We start from the raw sequence: 25,454 nt of genomic DNA on the forward strand, positions 1-25,454 counted from the left end.
CAGTGAAGCACAGGAAAGAGGAATAAAGTAGCATTTTGGGTGACTTTGCCCAAAATCAGTGAAAACAAGCAGCAACTTCTTTGGGCAGCGTCAACAAACTTCGAGACATAAAGACAACTCCAATGGTTTCAATAACCAGCAAGCAATATCATATGCGCATTTAATTCATGGCAGCTAGCTTATGCTGGCAAGTATATGGACACTACATCGCACGGTTAAAAGAGCAGAACGCCTTTTAAGTGATAGGATTGCAGGTAATTGAATAAAGTGTACTGTGTCAATTTGTATTTAGGTTAACAAGGAGCGAGCAGTTAAAATGACTGCCAATTTGTCTTTAAATAGGAAGTAACATAAAACGAGATGATCTCTTCCTGCATAAACAGTCGAGGCAAGACCATCAGTGGCTCCATGTCAAGCAGCCTGTGCCAACTTGCACTAGCAAGGAGGTTTATTTTGGATTCAGGTATACATCTGAGGGGAAAACACAGTATGACCCCTTTGCCTCAATTATAAGGGCATGCGAGACATACAAAGCCCCTGAAAGCTGCCATTTGGAGAAGACAGCCAGGATGCTATTTCCTAAGGATGCTCTTGCACATTCTTGTGCATTAAGTGGGTGCTAGGATGTGGATAGCTTCAGAAAAGAGACCTAAAATACTGTAGATGTTTGGATCCACGGGATCTCCTTTATATGAGATGCTCTGCGTCTTGAACAACTGACCTTAAACTGCTCTGCAAGGTGAAACCCAACCTGGCAGGTCCCAGAGATGGATCAACACAGAAAAATCACAGCCCAGACACAAAGGGAAGTAAAGCTGAAGGTGCATATGCAGCATCCAAGTCAAGGGCAGGCAAAGCACTGTCAGAACCTGCAGAACTGATGTATAACTGAACATCTTCATTTGATAGCAACTGAACACGCAGCTTGATTTGGGCAGAGCTGCGTGTCCTCAGCATCTCTCCGGAGGAGATTCATAACAGCTTTGATATACTGTCTAAGGCTGTTCCTGTTATCAATCAAGGAGTCACCTCAACTGGCTTCAGATGTTCAAGTTAGACAACCAGGTCTGTGTTCATTGCTTTCAACCACCCTGAGTGGAAAAAACAGGCTTATGAAGATGTCATCTCCTCTGACCTATGTTAGACATGGCTTAGGCATCCCCTTTTCTCCACTGATCATAAAGGGAAAGCAATAGCTCATGCTGAACTGTCTTTCTCATGCCTACACTACGTCAGGTGAATTTAATCCCTGATGTGTAAAAAGCCAACATACTGCCCACAGACTGTCTCTCTTTCCTAAGAAGGTCCATACTAGGTCTTTCACACAACAAAGGTCTTTCTAGTCCAAATCCTATTTACTATAGAAGTCACTAGGAAGGATGTAAGCAGGCAGGGATGTGTCCCTGGCACACTCTCCTGGCCTGGGGTCCTTAGGAATTTGCATCCTTTGACAGTTTGTGGTTTAGTAGCTTCATCCCTGAGTTTCTTTAGAGATCTCTGCTGCCAGCATCTCATCCTGACAACTCACTACTGCCTGCCTGCCTGCTTGCTCCCAGATTTCTTTTGCAGACTCTTTAATTTGAAACAGATGCCCTAAGACCAGCCATTTGGCTTTTTCCCTCTACTTCCTCTGGGTTAATGTGATACCACAACTGTTTCATATGCTTTATTCATCCATTGTGCTTTATGAACATGTTGATGTTAGGCGGACATCAAATGGCCGATATACTCCACCATGTCAAAAGTGGAATGACCATCATTCCTGCCTCCAGAAACTCATCAGATTCCCACTTCTGCCTGGCTACTCCCCACAGTGCAGAGCCTGACAACTGGGTAGACCAGAAGGAGGGCATCGAAGAAAGATCCTTGGGGGCAGTGTTCAGGAGAGGACTTGTGAGAAAATGGAAGAGTTCTGACCCAATGGTCTCTTCTCAGCAAACTCCTATGAGACTCAGCTTTAGGAGATATAAAGTAATGACTACCTATTTAAGTCAATGGAAGTCAGGAAGAAGATCTTGGGCATGGAATTCATTAATAACAATGTTCACTAAAAAAGTGAATGACCAGAGAAATGCCAAGGAGATGAAACAGATACCAGATGAGAACAAGAGAAAGGAATTTTAAAAGCAGTTAAATCAATGAGAGGAGAGAAGAAACATAAACAACTTTAGCAAATAGACTCCAATAACAAGTTCAGAGACAAGACAACTGAAAAAATGAAAAGGAAAAAAAAGGCAGGGGGGGAATCCACAGAGAAGGAAGCACAACCGGATAAAAGGAGGAAAGAACAGAAAGAGAATGGAATAAACAAAGAGGAAGCACAAATCTCACTTGGGCCATTTCTGTATTGATTCACCAAACCTATACAGGCCAAGAGGGTTCAAAGACAATCAATGAAAAAGTGTTTCTCTGTAACACAAATACTCTGTAAAATAACAGTGAGTGATATTCATGCTCTCCAGCATTCGCATCTAATTTAGAAGTGATGGGGAACATTGATTTCTACCCATCAGTGAAGAAAACCACACGCTTCCAAAAAGCATTCGAGACCCCAAGTTAGACCCAAGACTTGGACAGACTTGTGAATATGACAATTGCATGTATTGGGGTAACCTCTCTGAATCAAGCGTGATGGACAGAAGCCACATCAGAAATACCTACCCAAAGGAGGGCTACCTTTCTGCTATCATTTGACACTCATGGAAAAACTTCACTCACAGCACAAGGAAAATGAGGCATGGACCTGAACAAGTCATCCACCTACACAGGAAAAGGTGGAAAAGGTCTGCTGGACCAAAATCTGTGCATTAACCAAGAAAGCACCTCATCTCTCAAAGGTAACAGTGGTCCTCGGGCATTCAGCTTGGAGGTGTGAACAGCTAGCAAATATGGGCCATGCTCCACAGGACTTGGCAAACAGCTTTGTGGCCCCAAGTATATATGAAAAATACAGATACTGCAAACTTTCTGACCCAGAGCAGACCATGCATGCAATAGTCTAAGCTGTCGTGTTTAACCAGATCCATAACTCGAAGACAAGTCAAGTCAATGAACTTGACTCAACCAACTCAGCCAACTCAAGTCAAACTAACGCAGAGCCAAACGTCTTGAGTAGAGAGAAACCCAATTGCCCAGAAACTTTCATAAAGTTTTGACCAATATTATTGGTGTGGTGGAGAAAATTCACCCTCCCAGTCATCCCCCACTGTAATGGAATAGAGCCTGGATGGAAGCACATCTCCAAAGCCAGCCCCAGAACCTGCCAGTGAATGCCTCTGCAAGGGTTTCTCCAGAAGGCTTCAAGTAGCCCTGAGCCTCTGCAGTGTGCTGTGGTCCCTAGCCCATATCCTACTTGCTAAACCTTAGTAATCCTTAGTTTTCCCCTACACTCAGCCTTGCACCCCTTCTTGCCCCGCTGGTTTGATCCTGCTCCTTTTGCCAAACCCAGTCCCACTGTTCGGAGTCTGATTCCAGCTGAGCCCTAAACTCTCCTCTTGCCCAGCCTCCTGGCCCAGCCTGCTTGCGCCTGACTCTTCCCCCTGGCTCTTGTCCCTAGAACCTCTCCTGCCCCAGATTTGTGACTTCCAGTTTCTGACCTCAGACTGGCTTAACTACAGTCCCTATCTCCCTCCTTCCAAGCTGGTTTGAACGCTGAACTCAACTCTAGAAAGCTGCTTCTCCAAGTCACAATCCCCTGATGTTGAATCTGGTCTGACATACTTGCAAAGACTTCACTCCCTTGGAGAAAATGCAGGACAAAATCTGTGGTCCTTTAAATCTGAAAGACCCATCTATCCTTCCTCAAAGGAGTATTTTTTTAGCTTCTAGCAACGGACACCCCATAACCCCTTGATGGGCAGGTTGACATGGACAGGCAGACAAACCCAGCACCCTCAACGCACTGACTGGTTACACACAAGGCATGTCTCACTTGGCAGATGTGCAGCAGTGTTACAGCAGAATATGAAAGACCCGTGTTAAAGGGACTATGAGGGTCCCCAAACACTTTCTCCAGTCCCAGGGAATTTCACAGAGGTCTACTGCAACCCAAAAGAAATGTCTGTGGCCATGGAAAGACAAATGGGTACGAGGTGTTTGCTTGAGGGGAAAGCAAATGGACCCTAGTGTATGCTGAGAGGTGTCACCTAGGACTCGATTTGGACAGCAGAAGACTGGTTCCCAGTCCACCATCAGGATGCCTACAGTATGGCCAGGAAGATCTGGCCACTAAAATGCCACTGAAAAGGGCTGGGCAAGCAGGCACATCCTTGGACCATCCCCATCAGCTCTGCCTTTTGGTGCAACAATGCATGAAGCTGCTTTTACTGTACGCTGCTTCCTTCTAGGAGTGAGCTAAGCTAAGCTGAATTTATTAAATTAATTTAATACAGTTTACCTGACCCACTTTGAACCCAAATTAGATGGCTTTCACATGCCATCTGTGTTACAGCTAGAAACTACTGTAAAAGCAATGTGAATGCTGGATAAGAAGAAACGGGTTGCACGAGTATCTCAAAACATCAGTAAATGCCACAAAGGGAGACAGTATTTTTAGGAGGCTCTTTACCTGCAGGTGGGTCCATTCTGTATTTATTCTCTTGACACCAACCGACTGGTCGAAGTCTGCAATCCAAGTAAAACAACCACTGGTCATAGGATTCAGTCTCCTCCAATCCCACATAGCGAAGGCGTAATCTTCCTCCAACATTTTCAACCACACTAACTATCCAGTACTGAAAGGGATTCTGGGAATCCTGCAGCTCTATTAAGGAATCAACTGTAATGAGGTCTACAGGGTTTTTTCCTCGCAGAGGCTGTTTGAATAGAAGCAAAACTCCTTATTTTAAACTTTATTTGAAGACTTCTCAAGGAAACAGATGACAGCAGAAGATTATTTTTGTTTTTCACACCATCATCCAAGCGATCAGCAAACAGTCTGTTCTTCTTCTATTTTACCCAATGTCTTCCAAGTGCAAATTCAGAAGTAAAACAGAAAACAACAGTTGTGCTAATTTCTCAACCGACATCATCAACAACAACAAAAGAAGAATAATAAAAGGTGGAATAGCTCATAAGGCATATCCACTTAGGATGCTCCTGGACGACTCAAAGCCCAGTTATATTGCAGGATTTCAAACCAAATTCACATTGATTGCAGCTGATAAGAACCAATCACAGCACTGGATGCTGGCATTTACCTAAAAGGCGACTACTTTGAGTATGACCCTAAAATTGCTCTCTGTGCACTGATCTTTCCCACCAAAACCTTTATGTCTCTCCTACTGGCATGTAGAGCAAATTATTCCCCACCGCCATGAATGCAAGTGTCTATGGTGGTTACTCCAAAGCCCAAAGCCAATGGCAGGTTCCCATCAGCTTAACTGGCCTTGGGATCAAAGCCCAAGGCACACAGGCTTTGCTGGATCGAGCCACCACACCCAGGAAACCCCAGTAAATGAGGTTATTTGCTTACATACGGTATTTTCTGTGATCCCAGTTTTGCAACCATTTACACATGTGCCTAACTTTGCACCTGCAAAGCTGCCAACCACAGGCATTAAAAAACCATGAGATGCTTTGCAGAACGATACCTTAGGGGCTCAGTGTTTTTGTTTTGTGATTGTGAGCATCTCTGTGTTGTCAAGCTTTTCTCCACTAATGTAATGGTTTGATTTCTTCTTTTTTTTTTAAATGCAAGTTCCAATTCTTATGCAGTTTGTCAATTCCAGGGCTTTAAGAGCAGCACTAAAAAACACCCCAAGAGTTGGGAGCACTGATCCCCAAAGGAGATGCTAAGTACAGGCAAAATATATTAAAAACAAGGACTTTTTTTTTCCTGTGTGTTTGTCCCACTTCTACTTAATTAAACAATATAAACCTTTCACAGTATTTTTTAAAATATTAATTCTGTAAATCAGAGTAAGTCCAGGATGGTTCTTTCTAGGCGTGGCTAGAAAAAGAGAGGAAAAAGCCTTATTTTTCAAAAAAGTTCTCTTTCATATTGGATTTTGAAAATATTCAAAATTTTGAAATGCAACCGATTTTGACTACATCTCTCAAGCCAAAAATGCAGGCAACAGAATGAGAATTTGGTAAAAATGTAATTAAAATTAACTATAACCTTATCACATGTACAGTTTTAACCAGCTCTATGATTAACAGATATTTCTCAGAACAATGTATTTGCCATGATAAGCCACTCCTCTATCGTATAAGCTACAAACACCTGTATAATCTCTTCAAATATTATTTCATGGCAAAATGCAGTGTCGGAATTGAATAATATAATAGAAATCTACTTTAATGTTTTTTTTTCCTCTCAAACAACTGCTTCATTGCAACAAAACATTCTCTAATATGAAACGATGGTGTAATGATTTAACTTATTATAATAAATCCCTGGCTGTATAAAAGCGAATATTGCTTCTCTGATTTGTGTGCTAAATTTTAAGCCAATGGGTTGTCACTTACCCCTGAGAACTGAATGGTTAAGATTAATAATTGGCTTGCATGAAATATTAACATTTACCATAACACAAGAACTCTTTATATGCATAGCTAGCATGTAAAAAAAAAAAAAAAAAAAACCAACTAGCACTACATATTGATTTAACAGTGTAACAACGATCTGCAGCGCTCACGAACAGCAAATCTGTCGACAGGGGGTTACATACATTGCACGACACAGACAACACTAAGCACATATATTGCATAAAACACCAATAAGGGGTCAGAAACTGTTTCAAGCCAATGCACTGTTTTCTCTCTCTGCATTTCTGCCTGGGGCTGCCTCTTTTCTCTGCCTGCAGAAAGGGAATGGAGCGGTTCACGATGGCATTGGCATACACCAGAGGTGGGTGTTGGACACCACCGGCTTTTTCTATATGCCACCTGGAAGTGGTCCAGGAGCAGGGATGCAGCAGACCTGAGGATGTGCATTATTTTGGGCGTGCAAGGGCTGTTCGGCTGACAGGTTGGGGGTGGGGGGAAATCCCTGATGATATGATATTAACTCTCCCTGCCAGGCAGCTCGTACTGCACAGGCATGTGGAAAAACAATGTAGATGTGGGAGGTGGGAGTGACCAGGGACAAACTCATCAAAAATGGTGCCTGGATGCACACTTGCTTCCAAAAAGCCAACATGAGCGCTTACACAAAGGTAAACCGCCTGTGTGCCTTTACTCCCAGCCTAAATATAGAGGGGCAGAGAGAATTATCTCCTGCAGGACGGGCCATCTCCTCTCCAAACGCCCACACAGCATCCACGGCAAAGCAGGGCAGGTCCCGGTGCGGAAGGTGCCCTGCTCCCACACAGTTTCAAGGTGAATCTGTGGGATTTTTGTCCAAGATCTCAAGGCAAGCTGAGGCTGCCCCAGGTGCAAGTTACCCTGTGAATATGCTGCACAGACTAGGCTCTTGGCCTTATGGGTGCATCTAAAAAAACAGACTCTCCTTCTCTCCTGACTACCGATGACTGAGGCCACCTCACCCAACATCCCTGCTAAATCTGACTGCTGTGTTTAGGTGGAGGGAATGTCCTTGGGGGAGTTATTTCCATATATACATAAATCTGACAGTGCTCCCCATCACCTGCTAAACCCCGTCTCCAACATGTCTCCTGACCTGAAAGCTCAGGTTATCAGTTTGGTGGATCTAATGGGGCACTAACGGGCTGTGTCCTCCCTCCTACGGACTCCCTCAATGCTCTCCTTCACCACCCAGCATTTTTTGAATACCCAACTTTCTAAGCACCACCCTCCAGCCTAAAGGCAAACCAAACTACCCATCGCTGGGTCAGAAGCAGAGCCAGCAGAGTCAAGGCAACGTTGCCATCGACTTTCGGCCGGCGCTGGATCAGACCCCGCTGCCAGCACACAGACGCTGCAAGCACACAGCCCTACACATCGGGAGCGCAAACACTGCTGCAGCATGCACACCGCGACGCTGTATCGGATAGAAACTGCAATCTAATACATACGCCTTCCAATAAATTTGCAGGTGCAGTCCGGGCGCCGGTCAAATCATGTATGAGAAACTCTGTCCAGTCCATGTATTTCTCTTTGATTGCTGGGGAGGGGGAGGAAAGAAAAGAAATGCTTAGCACAGCAGACGACGATGGACTTGCCACGTGTATTTTAGAAACACCTCCTCGGGGTTTACCAGTTCTAAAGTTTTGGATACAATTGCAATCTCGACCAGGAGAAAGCGTGGTTGTTGTCCAGTTCCTTGGCCAACGCACACACACGGCTACATCCCAAAATAAGGGAAGGTGTTGCTCCACTATAGCCATCGACAGTGATTTACAACAGCGTGGCTTATCATCTCCATCTCTCCCATTCAAAACTTGTGTAACCGCTTGTTTCCTGCTTACCACGTAGGCTCAGATATGATTTATAAAGTTTCTTTGTGTGTTCACTAATGATCTCAGAGAAAAAAAAATCTGTGCAAACTTTCAGTTCCTTGACAGGACAACAAAAACTCCAGGTGCTTTCCCCCACAAAGCAGAAAATCAACCCTGAGAACATCGTATGTCAGCTGCCGAGCCAATACACTTGCAAGAAGAAAGACTTATTGAGTTTATCAGGATCCTCTATTTAATTTCAAAAAAATGTTTGAATAATTTCTGAGCTGAACACTGTAAGCCTGTGTTACTTTAGGGATCCGTATCCACATAGTTTCATAAGTTTTGAACTGAAATGTATAAATGTTGCCTCTGGGATTCAAATTCTGGTTCAATTCTTGTTGAAATCAGTAAAAGTTGGACACCAAAAGGCAATTCAGCAAATCTCAGCTTCAGAGATTCAGATGCCTCTTCAAGCGCATTGTGCATTTGCAATCAGACACCCAGAAAACAGACTTTAATTCCACCTGCCTGTAAATGGGAATTAAATTACATCAGAAACATTTTTCTCTCCCAAAATATCTTACTTATATGTTAGACGATCAACAGTAATATAATTATGTTGCTAACACAGCAATATCTATAGAAGGGAAAAATCACAAGCATTTGAAAATTAAAACATTTCCTCTGAAGAAACAACTGGATACATGGTTTAAAGACCATTACCCCACAGGGGAGGCCAGGAAGGGCTGTAATTAACCAGCATAGGTCCAAAATAATTAACTGATAGCAGCCCTCATGTTTTGCTCAATAGAAGCAAAGTCCTTTGCTCCACACTTTAGGGAAATGCCACATTACTCAACCAAGAGCAACCCAGTCTGAAGCACTTTGCGCTTTCACACAAATCAGGGTGGGATTTCTAAATGTTTTAAAAGCTCAGTGACTGTGACTTCTCAGCCCTTCCCAGATACGGGTGTCAGCTACTGCAATGCCTTGACAATGCAGAACCTGAGCTGTAGGACCTCTGAGAAGGTACGATCTCAGTGCTTAAAGCAGGAGGACTTCAGACTACAAATGCGAACAGCAATGTGAGTACAAATATTGCCACCATTACCTCCAGACAAGGAGACCAAACCTGAGCCTTCTCAAAAATGCATCCTCAAGCCATCTGCTGCCAAACACTGAAATTAAAGAAATGCAAAGAGGGAGCGCTGGGTTTGCCCAAGGACAGCTATATGACATTGTCACAAAACATGCCATGGTTGGGCTTGCTTCTTCCATGGGTGCTTGGCACACTTGGACTCTGGCCCATACTCAGTTTATACCCTAAATACCTTAGGCAATCCATACAGTTGGCCAAAGACAAAGACAGAAGGGCCATGCCCAGCAGACCATACACCAGACCTCATTTCTGAGTTGCGCTCCTTCCCCAAAAGCCAGTTCTCCCAATGTCACTTGAATTATACATTCAGTTTATAGATCTAAATTACTTTGAAAATGCATTTAAATGTATTTAAAATTAGCAAACTTTAAAGTGCTGGACTTGAGCCTCTATAAAAGAAAATCTAAGCTAGCCTGGAACTGCTCTAAGTCTTTTGCAGCACTGATTTTACATTATTTCCAGGAGATTTATGACCTTTACGTTATCTAAGATGAAGGAATAACCTGAGAAGAACCAGTTTATACATAGCACTTTCCCTGTCAACATTCCTGTTGCCTACACCTCATCAGTTCCTGTCCACCTACATTAGGATAAAGAAAACAAGCTTAATTTTGGCATCAGCGAGAAGATAGTAATTGCCATAATGAATGAGACTGGAGTCCCTCTAGTTCAGACTTCTGCCTCTCGCTGCGAACAGCACTGGGTGCATCAGAGAAAGGTGCAAGTTGAACTTCATTTTGGCTCATACCCACAAAGTTGTCAGCCAAATTTTGAATGCCAGAGCTTCATTACTAAGGAATGACAAATGTGATAAAAAGAACACGGTTCGAACTTTCAAAGCTGGCAGGAGGCAGCGGGGGGCAGGAATAGGATTTTCAAAGTTGACAACAGATTTCAGGGGCCTCCATTTCCAGATGCCCAATTTGAGATGTCTTAACGGTGCCCAATTCACAGATCTTGCTGTCTGTCAGTCCGTCCCCCTTCTAATGTCTCTCAAAAAAAATCTCTTGTTTTTAAAAGACTTGCACCTCACAACTTTTTGACACCTAAATAAGATGGGGCCCCTCTCCACATTCAAATCTGGATTACAGGCTTCCGAAGTCCAAAAGTTCCAAGGTGACCTTTGTTTTCAGACTAAACAGACTCAGCTGAAAAAACAAGCTACTCCCAGTTTCTCAGTGGTTTCAGAGCCATCCTCCCCAAACAAATCTAGTATCTGGTGTTTTGCTTTCTTTTACTCTTCTTTCGCGGTGTAGATAAAGGGACTCTGAAAACCTCTGAGAGAGAACAGATTGCAGTGCAAGTTTTAGGAACAGGGATTTGTACTTTCTTCTGTGCCTACAGAGTGCAATCAGCCTGCTCAGTACTACAGTTCAAGTCATTACAATGCAAATATTAATTTTTAGTAGTAATGAAGTGAATATGAATCATCACGATATCTGCAAAAGCCTTCGAAGACCGAGCAAAATGTTAAACACGAATATTCAAACAAAGGAAAATCCGCTAGGTAAATGAGAATAGCTGGCAGTGTAATGCATGGGTGCCCAACCTGAGCATCCACCTCAAGAAATGCTGGTGCTTCTCTGGTGTATCAGACTCAGCACCTGTGGATTGGAGCACTGATTTTCAATCGCTAATTCACATTTTCACTTGTTAGCTACAGGAAAAGATGCAACTGAATCTCTCCTACTGCAGACAGGCTGGAAGAACTCTGCTTCTAGAGCCCATCTGCAGCTGGCTGGCCAACCGGTGGGATGGGAAGGTGGACAGGACAAAGGATCCTGTTCCACAGGGACCAAAGCTCCACTAGTATTGCTACTTCCAAAACAGTTTTTCCTTCCTTAACTTCAGTGAGTCAGGAGTGGTCCGTGGGGCTCACATATCCATGTTTTCTCAACCTTTCAATGGATCCATCTTCCCAGAAGACCTCTGTGAACTTCCCCCACCCAGAACCTGTCAAGCTGAATGCACCTCTGGGATCTCAGCTAACATCTGTGGTGCCACGGGAGGCAGGGGAAACACACAAGAAATAAAGCAAAAGAAACCTCCTCATGAAATCCTTTCAAAGAGAACCGTTTCATGCAGGGAGGCAGGTCCCCCTATAAACGCCAAAAGCCACAGAGAACAAAATGTGTGCTTCAAACCTTCAAATGGAAATACCCTGACGAGTCCCCTGCAGCCACAAAGTGTGACAGGAACAAGCAGCAATTTGCAAGCACACCATTAATGTCACCTTAATTCATGCCACCCTAGCTCCTACTGAGCTGCATAGACTCAAAAGGTGGTAAGAAATCTTCATAGTAAGAAAGTCCCTGGTACTTCTGCCTGGATGGTGTAGGAGGAAATATCCCTCATTCTTTGCAGTCCAGGGAGCTGACAAAACTGGGAGGAAGACTTTTACCAATGCATAAAATCCTTTCCAAGCAGAGGTAAGTACTGAAAGCTACCTGTCCCTTTGCACACCCACCCTTCCCTCACCAGGCACAGCTCATCTGTGAAGATGGCACCTTGGAAAGGGACTGTCACCCACACCACAATGGGGCTCCCAATAGGCCCAATGACAAGAAAGCATTTGAGATATCCTAGTTACATTTAGGCTCTTTTGGAAATTATATCCTAAGCAGTGATGGCTTGCTTGACCAAGACAACAGTAACATAATCACACTGACCAGTCCTCTAGAGCATGAGGCTTTGATACTCTATGAGGACACAGCTTGGCCAAGAGTCCCACTATCACTATGAGCAACGGACCCATCTTAGTGCCAGTCCCGTGGCCCTGCACAGGGTCACTGTGCAGAGGAGTGACCAATATGAGATTGTGCAATGGTCTGAGAGCCTGGGGGCCAACCGCCATCAAATTTATCATAGTGAGAGGAAACGATTCAAGAGAAGCAGAGACATGGTAGCAGAAACAAAAGACTCAGTTTAGTGATCCCACCAATGCAAGGGCCACAGTGTGAGCTGAACTGAACGATTAAACACTAGATAATCCAGAGAGGAGACAAGCATTAGCAACGCTCTCACCATGGAAAAAGCATCGGTCAGAGCTCGCACCGTATTAGACAGTACAGCCCAAACACAAGGCACGCATCACACAAAGAGATGCTCTCAAAATGCCAGTGCTCTTGTAACTACTTTTCTTTCCAGGTTTAGCAGGCAACACCACAGCCCTGTTTGGAGCTGCAGCTTGTGTACACAGATGTGCCTGTTTCCTTTGGACTGGGTTCAGTTCATCTTGGAACCAGCGTGCGTGGTTGTTTTCACACCTCTGCAGCTCCAAGGCCAGAGGCTTTAAAGCATCCTCCTGCCATAAAAATGCCACAGAACCACCTGCCTTAGAGCAAAGCAGCCCAAAACAGAGGCCAGATCTGCACGTTGCTGGGCCAAGGTGTATCCATAGCAGAGCCAATAGCTCTGCTCCAGCTTGCATTCATGCAGGACTAAATGCACAGAGAGGAAAATCCATCTGTATCTAGATCACCACAAAAAGACCTGAGAAAGATCCTACATTTCTCCCCTAGTTCCTGAGGAGCAGTTGTTGTGGTGCACCAACTCCCAGACTCAGCGCTGGGCTGGCTGAGGCTGAGCCAAGGCTTTGCTTCCTCCTAATAGACCTCGGTGAAATTATCCACACCTGCAAAAGTAAAAACCAAGTATCCCTGCTCCACTGCAGTCTTTGCAGCACGCTACTTCCATGTCTCCCAGAGGAAAATACAAAGCCCTCCTGCCTCCTTCAATGAAAAATATTCATTTCAGAGAGCAGCTTCTACTTTGGCCGATATTACAGCAGATCCTTAAATTAGAAATAAAAAGGACCCTTCCACATTAAGGCTCTATTTATTTCTGCAGAAGTGATGGTACAGGTTATAAAACTGAGCTCCCCTTCCCCAGGGCTGAACTCCATAAAAAAATGGACTGCACCCAATATCCATCAAATAATAACAATTCTTCTGACTTCTTTCTCTACTCAATTCACCCTGCCCCCAACCTGACTCCCATTCCTCTCTCCCCTTTCAACTCCCTGCCATTTTCTTACTTTTGCTCATTCATCTCCTTTTCCCAAGCAAACGACTCTGGGTTGTGGCTGGACCTGACTCCAAACCTGGGCACCGCGGCAGCAGCTGAGGACCAGGGGCTGCTGCAACCCCCAGTTGATGTGCAAAGTACCATTAGCACCGCTCACTGTGCACCCGGTTTTCCCTGATTTTCACCATTAGCTGCTCAAAACCAGCCCTTTCCCTTTGCATTGTGCGTGCTGACCACGAAAGCCAGGCAAACAACGGCTGGAAAAGGCCAGAGGGCTGCAAGCCCTGCATCACCGCATCCCCCGTAATCCCGCTAACCACACGCTGGAGAGCCAGGACAGCGGCTTCATTCTCGGTGCACAACCAGGTGCCCCTGTGATCCGGTAAATCTCTGTGCCCTGCCTCAGCCACAGCGTATAATGGGTTCAGATTTATCTGCCTCTCCAGAGAAATAAGAGATTAAAAGAACATTTACATTCCCACGAAAGCACTGAGTCATAGGCGCTCCATTCAACGAATATGAGATACTATTATCACATTACCAACTCTTGGGATTTTAGCTAGTCTCCTAGTAGTTGCTGTTTTTCTTAAAGCCACTTCTCCCAGGGTCATGGGTTTATATGAAAATCCTCATTTTCTTTTTTTTTGTTTTTGCAAGAACAGTACACTGCAAAGCACAGGAAAAACCTTGAAATCTGAAAGACCGAGAAGATAATGGAGAGAACATGCACTTTTTTTTTTGCCTTTTTATGTCTTTTTTTTTTTCCACAAACCACTCTCTCCACTGACAAGAGCAAGACTCAGGAATTTGAACTGCCGCATTCAGTAAAAGAAACTAATAGCAGCCCAAATACCTTACGGATTTACAGCACCTAAATAAGCTGCTCCTCAGAAACACCTTTACGCACCCCGTGGATACCCTTGCCCTTCCCAGCCACAAAAGAAGGCATAAGAAGCACAAACAAAGGTTGAGTGGGCCAAGACCATGCTTCCAGCCACCAGGCACCATCGAGCAAGTAGTGTGCCATTACTTCAAAATAATACATAAAGCACTGTAATACAAAATAACACATAATGCATGATGGAATACCTATGCCCATCTATCTACCTAGCATGGGAGCACAAGGAGTACAAGCTTGCAGGCATGAGGATAACCTAACACTAGCCTGTCTGAGAGGACCTGAGCTACTGCCACCAGTACCGGGCCCAAGACAAGTAACAACATCAAATTATGTTCATTTTTGTCCCTACTTAAAAAAAAAAAAATCATTAGAAAAAATGTTTTCCATGTTGTTTTTTTTTTTAATAACCCAGGATCACTAGCAACCTGTCGACACCTCTACTAGAGAATCCCCCCTGGACCCCATCAACCTCTAAACAACAGAGTTTCAATTTTCTCCTATGTGAAGAACAGCATCTTAAACAGCTTTATAAAATGGATTAAAATCTTTGGGATAAGCCTGCTAAGTGACAACACTCTCACTGTGGCAATTCTTATTATTAAAAATTTAACCCCTTCCTAGGACTGGAATGAACAAAAACGGTTAACAAAGAGGAATTATAGCTGGATAGGACCTAGCAACTCTTGTCACTCCATTATGAAATAGACTAAAATACCAGGATCTCATAAAAAAATAAATCTTCTAAACAAGTAATTCAGGATGTTCAAAAGTTTATATACAGATATTATATATATATTTAAGATATGCACTTTTTGGAAAGGTAAATAGCATTACTGCAAATATACAGAAACTTTATAATATTGATATTTTATTTTTAAAGTGGTCACACATTTGATGCAATATTTATATGTTATAAAAGTCTTAACATATAAATGTTATAACTATGTTATAAAGGTCTAAACGATAGATTCAAAATGAGATGTGTCTATATCAAAATAACATAGAACACTAAAACAATTTGTTTAGACTTCACCCATCAAAACAATTTGTCAAGACTGGCATGTTCTCACAAAATATTTCCATTTTGATAAAACAGCATTTTGACAGAAAATGGTTGAATCCAAACATTTTCATTTGGCTTGCTGAACTGTATACACCCTTGTGAACCAGACTGGATGTGAAAATAGGATGGGGCTGTGAGTGCTGTCCCTGCTCCTGTGCCCCTAAGCAAAGGGCCCAGGCTGTGTCTACACTGCTTTTGAACCCTCCCCAAGTCCTTCGGGGCAGGGAACATCTTCTGTTATGCATACCCTACAAAGCCAGATCCTTCATTACGCATTTCCAAGATAAAATAAATAAAAATAAATTTAAAAAGTGATTTAATGGCATTTTCTATAAAAATGACTGTTTGTTTTGGATTCTTTCGTGGGCTCCCTGGAAAAAGCCAAATGGGGTTGGAGACATCTTCAAACAACTTCCTTACTTAAAACTTCAAACAGTTCTCTGTTCTCACACTAGCAGAGTTCTGCGGTTTGAATCAGATCACAAAATAATGAAAATGCAGTCAAAAAAAGAAAAAAAAATGTGCATCAAAAGCTGTTGATCTGATTTCCTAATGATGCAGCCATAAATATCAAGAGATATCAACTTCAGAGCTCAGGCATCACCTTCTATACACCTGTCCTAAATATGGAAAGCCTTCAAAGAAAATAATATATATAGGGGATTTTCATGGAAACCACAAGTTATAAGCAACTGTCCATCAAACAATATGTATGTTCAAAATACATTCCTGGAGTCAGCAGTACACTGTGGTCCCATTCATATGAATTTACAACAGGCTAATAAACAGAATTTACAAGGAAGTGCGATATCTATAGGAGAGCGAGTAGCTCTTGTACACCATTAGAAGATACTGCTTTAAGGTATCAATTTATCTACTAGCTCTTATAACTGTTAATTATTTAACATTTTTTAATAAATAAAACTGAAAATGTGTAAACTTCAAATTAATGTTAATTGTTTAGCCCACATGATCCACTTCATATAGTAAGAATATTCTGCATGATTTTTTAATTGTCTTCAAAATACTTGGTGTGCTCTGGTTTTTCAGGCTACCTAAAACACCCTGATCCCATTCCTCAGAGAAGACTACCCATGCTGCACTTTTTATGGTCATGACCCAAGAAAGGGCCAATGCACAGACTTTAATCCTTGCATACCCAATTCTGCATGCAAGAGCACCCCTTGATTGGAAAAGAGAGGTGAAAATTAGGAAAGGCATGAGCACATGTTTTAGGTTTGCACCTGAAGAATTCCCTTATAGTTTTTTCTATGCAATTAATTTCTATACTTAATTTCCGTATTTATATCTCTATACTTAATTTCTATACTTCAATAGAAATGCTATAATTTTATAATTTCTAATTTTATAATCTATAATTTTATAATTTATAATTTTATAATTTTATAAATTCTATAATTTCTATACTTAATTTCTATACTTAATTTCAGTATAATGCGACTGTTATCCTTCCTGCTGCCATTCAAGGTGTCCAGGAATGATCCACTTATACTCTCTTGGTCAAAACAAGCAAGTTCACGTGCAAAAAACTGTCTCACTGTCCACGGGAGCCTTTACTTCCTAACATCCTTTGAGTCCTTCACAGACATGCACACTATTCCCTTCGGCTTTCTCTAGTCCTTAATTAACTGTTATCTTTTTAACAATAAAAAAGCAGCAGGTGGTTTGGGAGTTGCTTTTCATTTCTTGAAGCTTGCTCTGGCCTGTGCCACATCTCCAACTCAGCTGTGGGAACTATGAGTGGAAGAAGGAAAGGACATGGATGTGGGATGCTGCGGGAGAAAAGCGTGCGTGTGTGTGCAGCCAGGTTGAGTGGATGCTGTTACAATGAAGTTATTTTTTTGAATGATGCAAGGTCCTGCAGCAATCCTCTCCATTAACTCACTGCAGCTCAAGAAGCCTAGCAAGACACTTTGCCAAGCAAGAAATAACTGGCAGGAGGGTCACCACCAGCAACGGCTGAGGCACTTCCATGCAGTAGGTTCAGCTGTCTTCAGCCCAAGCACAACATTATGGAAACAAACATGCTCTTCTTGAGAGCACACTGCTATGGCTTTCTGCTTACAAGTTAAACTGCCCAAGATCAGGAGAAATTTGCCTAATAAATCCCAACAGCACGGTGACCCGTGTACCATTAACCCATATCAGTCTGCCTTGATTGACTGAGTGCAACGGCCTCAGGTACCCATCCTGCATGCAGGCTGCAGTAAATGATCTACTCATAAGTACTGTGATTAATTACTTCCCTTCAGTTAAAGTCAATACTCTACTTGCACTGGATTATTTAAAATTTAAAAAAAAGGGATAAAAAGGAGAGGTGTGTTGATAATGGGAAGCAGCTCTGCTCTATCTTGGTGGCATTATCTATCAGTTGCAATCAGATTATGTAGATAAAGAACAGCAGCAAATTTATCAGCTCTATTTGCACTTGTCACGCCCCTTCGCTGTAAGAAGACTTCATGCAAGCGCGAGTGGCACCGCGCAGCCAGGGAGCACCGAGACACAGCACTGCTCTCCCCTGGGAGTATGGGAACTGGAGAGGAGGGAGAGCAAGACGCACGTGGGAGATGTAAAGAGGCAAGGGAAACTCACCTCTTCCCACCCTCGGCCTTGCAAGGGTGAAACCAATTCGTTCACCTCATCCCTCAACATAACTACAAGTCACCTGCAGCCACCCAGTCTCAATAGGGTGGTATTCAAGGATGAAGCATTCAACTTTTCAGAGCATTTACCATGTGTAACCCTATTTATTTATTTATTTTTTAAAGGTTTTTTTACATTAATTTCACCTGGAACACAATTCTAAAACCTTGCCATCCAGACTAGATACCAAACAACAGAAACACCCCCACACCACCACCATGAACTGGGAAGACCAGCTGCCTGGCGACTTACTCAGGAATGCAAAAGATCCTCCAGAGACAAACATTTTTACTTGGGTCAGTTATCAGTTCTCTTGTATCTGCAGGCATGAATGAAGGCTGATTATTCTGATTTTGCCATAGCATCCAACATGATAAAAAGGGCCAATTTTATTCCCAGTTACCTAGGCAATAAACTAGGAAGAAGACTGATGTATAACTACAAAGGTCACAGTGTTTCACTCTGAGCAAGCAGTTTCCAATTCTCCAAAATTTTTCACCTTCAGTCTTACCTAAACAGAGATTGTACACACTTTACGCGTAGCAATAACAGTGCTCCCTGCCCAATTCAATTCTAGGTACAAGGTAACTGAATTTCATTGTTATCAACAGCAATATTAGAAATTAAGGAGGAATGGCTGACTTAAAAGGTCTCAGACGTGTACACACACAGAGTTCCTGGAAGGTATTTCTGAAAGCCAGGCAATGCCCGGCGTTTGAAAGCTCCGAACAAACCATATAACCATAGGGATTCCACCATCATTAGTATCGATGTCCATTAGGGTGACGGCTCACTGTGAAAATGAGCATCCAAACTCCACGGCTCTAGCCACTTAACCCCAAGCCTCCACGTACGTTCCTTGATTATTTTTTCCTCCGCTTGCATTAAGCGCCATGCTCAATGCACAGAAGAGATGTACCATGTGCAATGAGAGCTGAAACTCCCAATCTTCAGACCCCGGAGTCTTAATGAACACCTTGTCAAATCAGCGGTCTGGGAGCATTCAGGGAGGGGGAGAACCTGGTATTTTGATTGTAATTTCTAAATCCATTTTTATCCCATAGAGATACAAAAAAAACCCACCTAAATCGTTAAGAGGTCTGTTTTCCAGGCAAAATCAGCACCTTAACGAAAGTGCTCAGAAGCAGCCCAGGTCACAGACCTCAGAGTTTGACTTGCAGGAGATGGGTTATGCATGTGCCTATATGAGACATAGGTACATACACCAGATTCCCTGCACAAAACTGCACTTAGCAGGTAATTGCACAGCTATTTGCTTCCAAGCTGTAGCCCCTCTGGGTGAAAACCAAGAAGGCGTTTAGTCACCTTTGCAGGCACAGAGATTTGCTGCTGCAGGTAGACAGAGATGCACAGACACTTTGTAAAATCCTGATTTAAAAGTTTCAAAAGCCATCGGGGAGGATGTATGCATGCTGCTTGCCCGTCATCACCCTGGGAAAGCCTACATATAGCACTTCGTATGCTCCCTGTGTACTAGTTCCAGAAGAGAAATGTAGAAAGAGGAAAAAGGTATGTCTACAAAGCAAAATGCAGTAATTCCTGGATAAATCCCCAGCCATGTTAGCATTCATAACCATAGCCAGAACTATGGCAATACAGCCATCAGCTCGGTTCACACCCTGAATTAGTATCTCTGACCACCGCTGGGCACACACTGGACCATGCCAAGAGTTGTTACGAATTAGTATGGAGGTCTTTCACATAATACTGCATTGCGCCAGATCTCTCTGATGCTAGAAAGTGGAGCTAGTGGAGGAAAGGAGGTCTGGAGGTTACCCGATCCTGATCCAAATGCCAAACGCTCTCCCCTTGGCTCACCGTTGCAAATGGACACAAGAGGCACTTTTACGCCCGATCTCTTTGGGATCTCATAGGCCAGCCCCAAATGGATTCTGTGGCATAACAACATCTAAAAGTTATGGGCCATTCTGTAAGGGGATGTTCTTGCAGTATAAATATTGTGCCCAAGGCTCTGACCTCATGCCTCCAAACTCTATCCAATTATCTCACATACTAAGTGCCTTTTCTCACTTCTAAATCCCGCGGTCGCTTTCTGAAGGCTATTCTTTGGAGACAGCTCTGTAAAATGCAACAAATTTGCAGCAGCACAATGTTCTTACATAAAGCATAAACCAGTTCACTGCACAATTACCTTCTTCCCTGGCAATGCCAACAGTCTACAGCAAATACTCACTACGAACAAAAGCACCAAAGCATAGAAGACAAATAGAGGAATGTAATGTTCAAGAAATCCATTCTGGATTTGGGTTTTTTTCATTTTCCATCTTCTACAGAAAAATGAGAATTAGTGGGGATGATGCTTGCAGTTTATTATATGCATTGTATTGTTTAATACACTACAGAAGAATAACTAAGACAACTCTTTCTTAGCCCTGGAGGGAAACATCGATTAAAAATTTAAAAAAAGGATGGAAGTTTTGGTTAATGCTTAAAGTTTTTTTTCTATTACCAAATTCACCAGATACGCATGAGACCCAGCGAATAGCCAAAAGCACATTTTTTACTTTTTCTGCCTTTAGACAGACACTACAAGTCTAGATTCACTTCACCCTACACAACCTATCTAAAACTTAAGCATCTAGTCACACATTATCTGAGATTATTAGGTGTTACAGCTACAGGCAGGTGAAACATGTCCCTGGCTGGATGGCCACAGACTGGCAGTCTCAAACCATGTCTTCTTTTGAAGACATGAGCAGTGATTTGAAAGAAAAAACAAGCCATTACCAGTTTCAGCCCAGACCCCCAACCCAAGGGCAAAGATGGATCTCCCAGACAAGAGGCAGAGGGATATCTTGTAGGAAAACCCTGGCAGGACTCAAGCAGGAGGCTGGTGCCGCAGTGCTCGAGTTGGTGAGGAACAGTGCTGTGAGCTACAAGCAGCTAAGCAGGACACACTAGGTCCAGTTTAAAGATTTTCCCATGGTCCTCCCCAAATCTCACTGCTCATGCCCAGAGCATGGGACAATGTTGGAAACCAAACCATCCCCATGACCCAAAAGTGAGCAAGCAGACTCCCAAATCATCATGGAAATAGCCAACAAGCCTCAATCACCATTTCACCTTCTGACACCCCACGAAGCAGAAACATCCTTTAAAAAAAAAAAAAAAAAACCACACTCATTTTGCACTTTGCAGCGCGTTCTGTAATTAATCAGAATTGCATTGCCAGCTTCTAATGATAGAATTCCATTTAATCATTTTGGAGCCTCTCGGCTGTGTGATGTAAGCACCACAAATCAGAACCTAGGGGGGCCTTATGAACATTCATCATGCATCCTTCATGAAATTAATGGTACAGTCTAAGCACAGCCAGGCCCCATGAGGTGCTTAACATCCTATGCACAAGATGTAAATTCATAATCATCATCGCAACACCATCAAAGAAATACTCCATCAAGGCTCATTTTGCGCTTGCTAAACATGTGTTTTCCTCACTTGAAACTAGAAAAGGGCTTGAACTATAACTCCCAGGATCAAAAACATACTCCAGACTTTGAAGAGTTTAGATCTGTATCCGAGATCAACCTGGAACATTACGCAAGGCATCATCTGAAATGAGAATAATGACATGTTGCAGGATGTGAAATGCCAGCAGCTTTTCCACAGTGCTCCAAACCTCCTTTGAATTCTAAAACTTTAGCTTCTCCATCACTCTGGGACACACTGACTGGAGATGGCAATGCTCTGATGAACCCAAATGCCTTCCTTGCTAAATCAAAGGCTCTCAAATCTTAGTGCAGAGCCATGGTTCATTCAGCTCGTTCGTAAACTCTTAATCTCATCTTCAGCACACAATGTTTCCTCCAAGTTTTTTTGGCTTCTTTGTTTCTAAATAAATTTTGTAGATGTTCTATGGGAAAGAGGGCTTCCAAATGGAGCCACCTCCTGATGTCCAGGCTGACAAGTTCAAGGACAACAGCAGAATGGCTCAAAGCAAAGCAAGACCCTATGGAAGAGGTAGCTTCAGTAATCAACTGCCCAGCGTGTAGATGTCTCACATGGCCTGGGACTCCTCAGTGAGCTTCCCAGGGTTGCTTAGCATGGGAGAATTACCAGATTTCCCTCCTGCCTCTTTAGGCTCTATACTCATCATGGCACAGCCTCTTCAGTAAAACTTGTACAATACATAGCAGGATGGTTTCTTGAGTTTGGCAAAGTTTTCCCTGGATACATCTTCTAGATCAACTCCAGCACTTTAGGAAGTAGCTGCATTTTTATACCACGATGAGAAAATGCTGACTTTCCCCTCATTTCTTCATCCATTCCCAACAGTGACAGTGTGGGAAAAAGGTTTTTTTGCTACAAATGCAGGAGGTAGATGCTCTGCCTCACAACACAAAATAAATCATCAATCAGGAAGGGTTTCAGCATGTCCTTAAGCTTATTTGCTTGTTTGGTTTTTTTTCTTTTGGGACCAAAATCAAATAGGAATGAGAGCACACAGACATAGGAACAAGCCATTTGGTAATTCAGAGCAAAAGCTTTCCAGTGTCATGCAAAAGGGCCAGAACTGACTCAGAATTTGGAATCTGGGTTAAAGGAATTGATATTTACTTGTCATCAGGAAAATGCCTTACAGGAGCATCACTTAAATCTCTGTGCTGCATAACAGCTACCTCCATGGGCTCCAGGAGCATATGGTCTGGTTCAGGAAGCAAGCCCCTTCGATGGTGACTGGGAGCCCATATTATCATGCGTAATGAGGGAAAAATCAAGTGCAAGTCACAGCTGGCTCGGGATCATGCTGACTCTTGCATCTGCCACTAGCAGCTTCCCAGGCTCCCTATATGCATGCTCCTCACGAGCAAAATCTGAGGTGCCCCTAGGAGCATCTGAAGGAACACTCTGCTGAAACCATGGCACTAGACACGTTGGTTTGTTCTTGGCCTAAAAGAGCACAGAAAATCCTCTCATGTCTGCTCAGCTCTAATAGACATAATTTAATCTTCAACCTGATCAAAAAAGGTCCACTGAAGAAACATGTACATCAACTTCAGCATGCTCTGGATCAAGTCCTTTGTGCTATTGACGCATCCCAGCTCCTACAGCAATGCACAGAAAGTCACCTCCTTCTCTGATACGAAGACTCAAAACTGTGTCTAACTTGAGAAAACCCGACCATTCATATTCTAAGTCTCCACAGATGTGTCCAATCGTGATTATTTAAGTCTGTCGATATTTTACTTATTATATCACCACATTAACTACCTAGGCCTAGTCTTAGAGTTGAGATGGCATTTCCATTCCAAAACTCCTCTGGGGAAAGTTACAGGAGACTGTGGAAGGGAAATTATACGCAATTACCAAGAACGGCTACTTACAATCTCTCGATTGTTATTTTTAAAAGAACATTTTATAAAAAACGCACTCAGCTGGACATTAGTGAACTTGACCATGTCAAAAAAAAAAGAGTGGTTTTCATCCACTGCTATGCTTTCAGGGTCAATCTTCCCATTTTTCTATGGTTTCTGGGCTTTCTAGCTCCACAGCATCAGAGCATATGCCCCAGGAGGTGTGTGAGCGTGGAAGAACAACTCAAAACAGGCACTGCTGGATATTCAAGGTGTGGAGATCTCCACAGTCATGACTAAGGCACACAGCTCAGGGGTCTTTGCTTGAATAAGGACATTGCTCTTCAATGACAACTCACCAAGTCACAGATCTCAACTGTTATATATTTTGTTCTGTATTCACATGGTTTGCACCAAACAGTTGGATGATGTCAAATGGTGGCTCAACACAGACCCCCAGAGCCAGTACTTCTAAAACTTACTGTCTTCTCAACCAAATTTTTATTAGGAGCCTCATCGGGTCTTTGTCTTTAACTGTAAAATAATTTACATCCTTCCATCCCTTGGCACTTAAATGCCTTGAGAGGAGGATTTTGCTTGTTTGTGCAATGGATGGAAGGGGTTTTTTGCAACAGTCATCAAAGGGAGATTTTACCTGATATGGTCTCAAAGGCACCTTCCAAAAATCTACCCCATTTCACCTGCTGCTAAAGAACAAGGAAATCTCAGGAAATCTCTACTCACAGGAAAGCCTGATGTCTGCTCACAGCCTTTTCTTGCAGTATTTCCTTGGAAATACAGCTTCTCATTCACAGTCTCTGCCTCGTGCTGCAATTACTCCTTTCCTCCCGTATCTTTGTTCCTCCAGCACAACTTGTACTAAATGTCAGCTCCAAAACCAATGGTTTAGTCACAGCAGTGGCTGCAGTGTTAGCCTGCGGACTGTGACCAGAATTGCGAGCAGCAGAAGGCGAAGCCGTGGGGTCTCAACTGCTCATCTTAAGCCCTCCAAGTACCCTGAACAGAGCTTGAGTTCCTTCACTTCCAGGAGGTCGGGAGCCACAGCAGAAATTGGTTCTGCCAACACTTCAGGCTGGATCAGGCAACTATTGCAGCTCAGCACTACTGCAAGGAGTTTTGCTCCATCAGTCTTTGCAAAAGATGAACCCTTTTGCTGTGCAAAGGGCTTGGGTTTTGATTTATATAGATATAATGTCACGTATCGCCTAACACTAAAAAAAAATTTAAAAAAAATACACGTCTACATGGGTTTGGACAATCAAAGCTTCCTCAGTTTCTGATACAACCCCTCTTTTTTTGTCACTGACCATAGTGTGGCACAAACCTCATGGGGACATACTCCATCCAGACAAGAGGGATAAATTTCAGTTCCCAAAGCTGCCTAGTACAGAAACAAGTGGTTCCAGATCAGTGGAGGGAGGGGGGAATAAGAACATTTACTCCTTGGTATGGGAGAAGAAGCTGAGAAATGCCTCCCCCCATGCCTCTGTGTCCGACCCCACCACCCCATGCAAAGGTGCATCGGTGTCCAAGTTTAAGCAGATCCTCAGCCCATTCAGCAGCCCTACCCACAGCTGCCTTCCCCAGGTTAGCTCTACTCCTCTGATCACCCTTGCTTTTACCTCCCTACCGTGTCTTATTTGCTCTCCACTTGCATGGTCCAGCTATGAAAGAATCAATTGGCTACAGCCCTGCTGTTCCCAAGAAAATCAGGTCTCGAGGATTTTTTTTAAAGTTTTGCAAAGACATGAAGCGCAGAGCTAACATATATCCTGATCTCCTCCTGGCCATTTGTTGTGACAGCGAACCATAAAGCAAGGATACTAGCGCACCCGAGCCCCAGCTTTGCCAATAGCCTGAGCTGGAGGAGCATTTCAATCTCCCTTCATAACTTTGTGTAGCAAACCAGTGCAGAAGTGTGCAAGCCTCGCTACCCACG

General features: G+C 43.2%; 1 protein-coding gene across 1 annotated transcript in view; it reads right to left on the reverse strand.

The window, feature by feature from the left end:
- SFMBT2 (Scm like with four mbt domains 2) overlaps positions 1 to 25,454 on the reverse strand; it is a 101,130-nt gene that overhangs the window by 55,103 nt on the left and 20,573 nt on the right. Inside the window, exons 4-5 of the mRNA XM_075491515.1 lie at positions 7,980 to 8,068; positions 4,568 to 4,814 (exon numbers count right to left, since the gene is read on the reverse strand). Coding sequence (XP_075347630.1) covers positions 4,568 to 4,814; positions 7,980 to 8,068 — 336 coding nt within the window. The remainder of the gene's footprint in view (positions 1 to 4,567; positions 4,815 to 7,979; positions 8,069 to 25,454) is intronic.

The sequence above is a fragment of the Mycteria americana genome, chromosome 1, assembly GCF_035582795.1.
Source record: "Mycteria americana isolate JAX WOST 10 ecotype Jacksonville Zoo and Gardens chromosome 1, USCA_MyAme_1.0, whole genome shotgun sequence".
NCBI lineage: Eukaryota > Metazoa > Chordata > Aves > Ciconiiformes > Ciconiidae > Mycteria > Mycteria americana.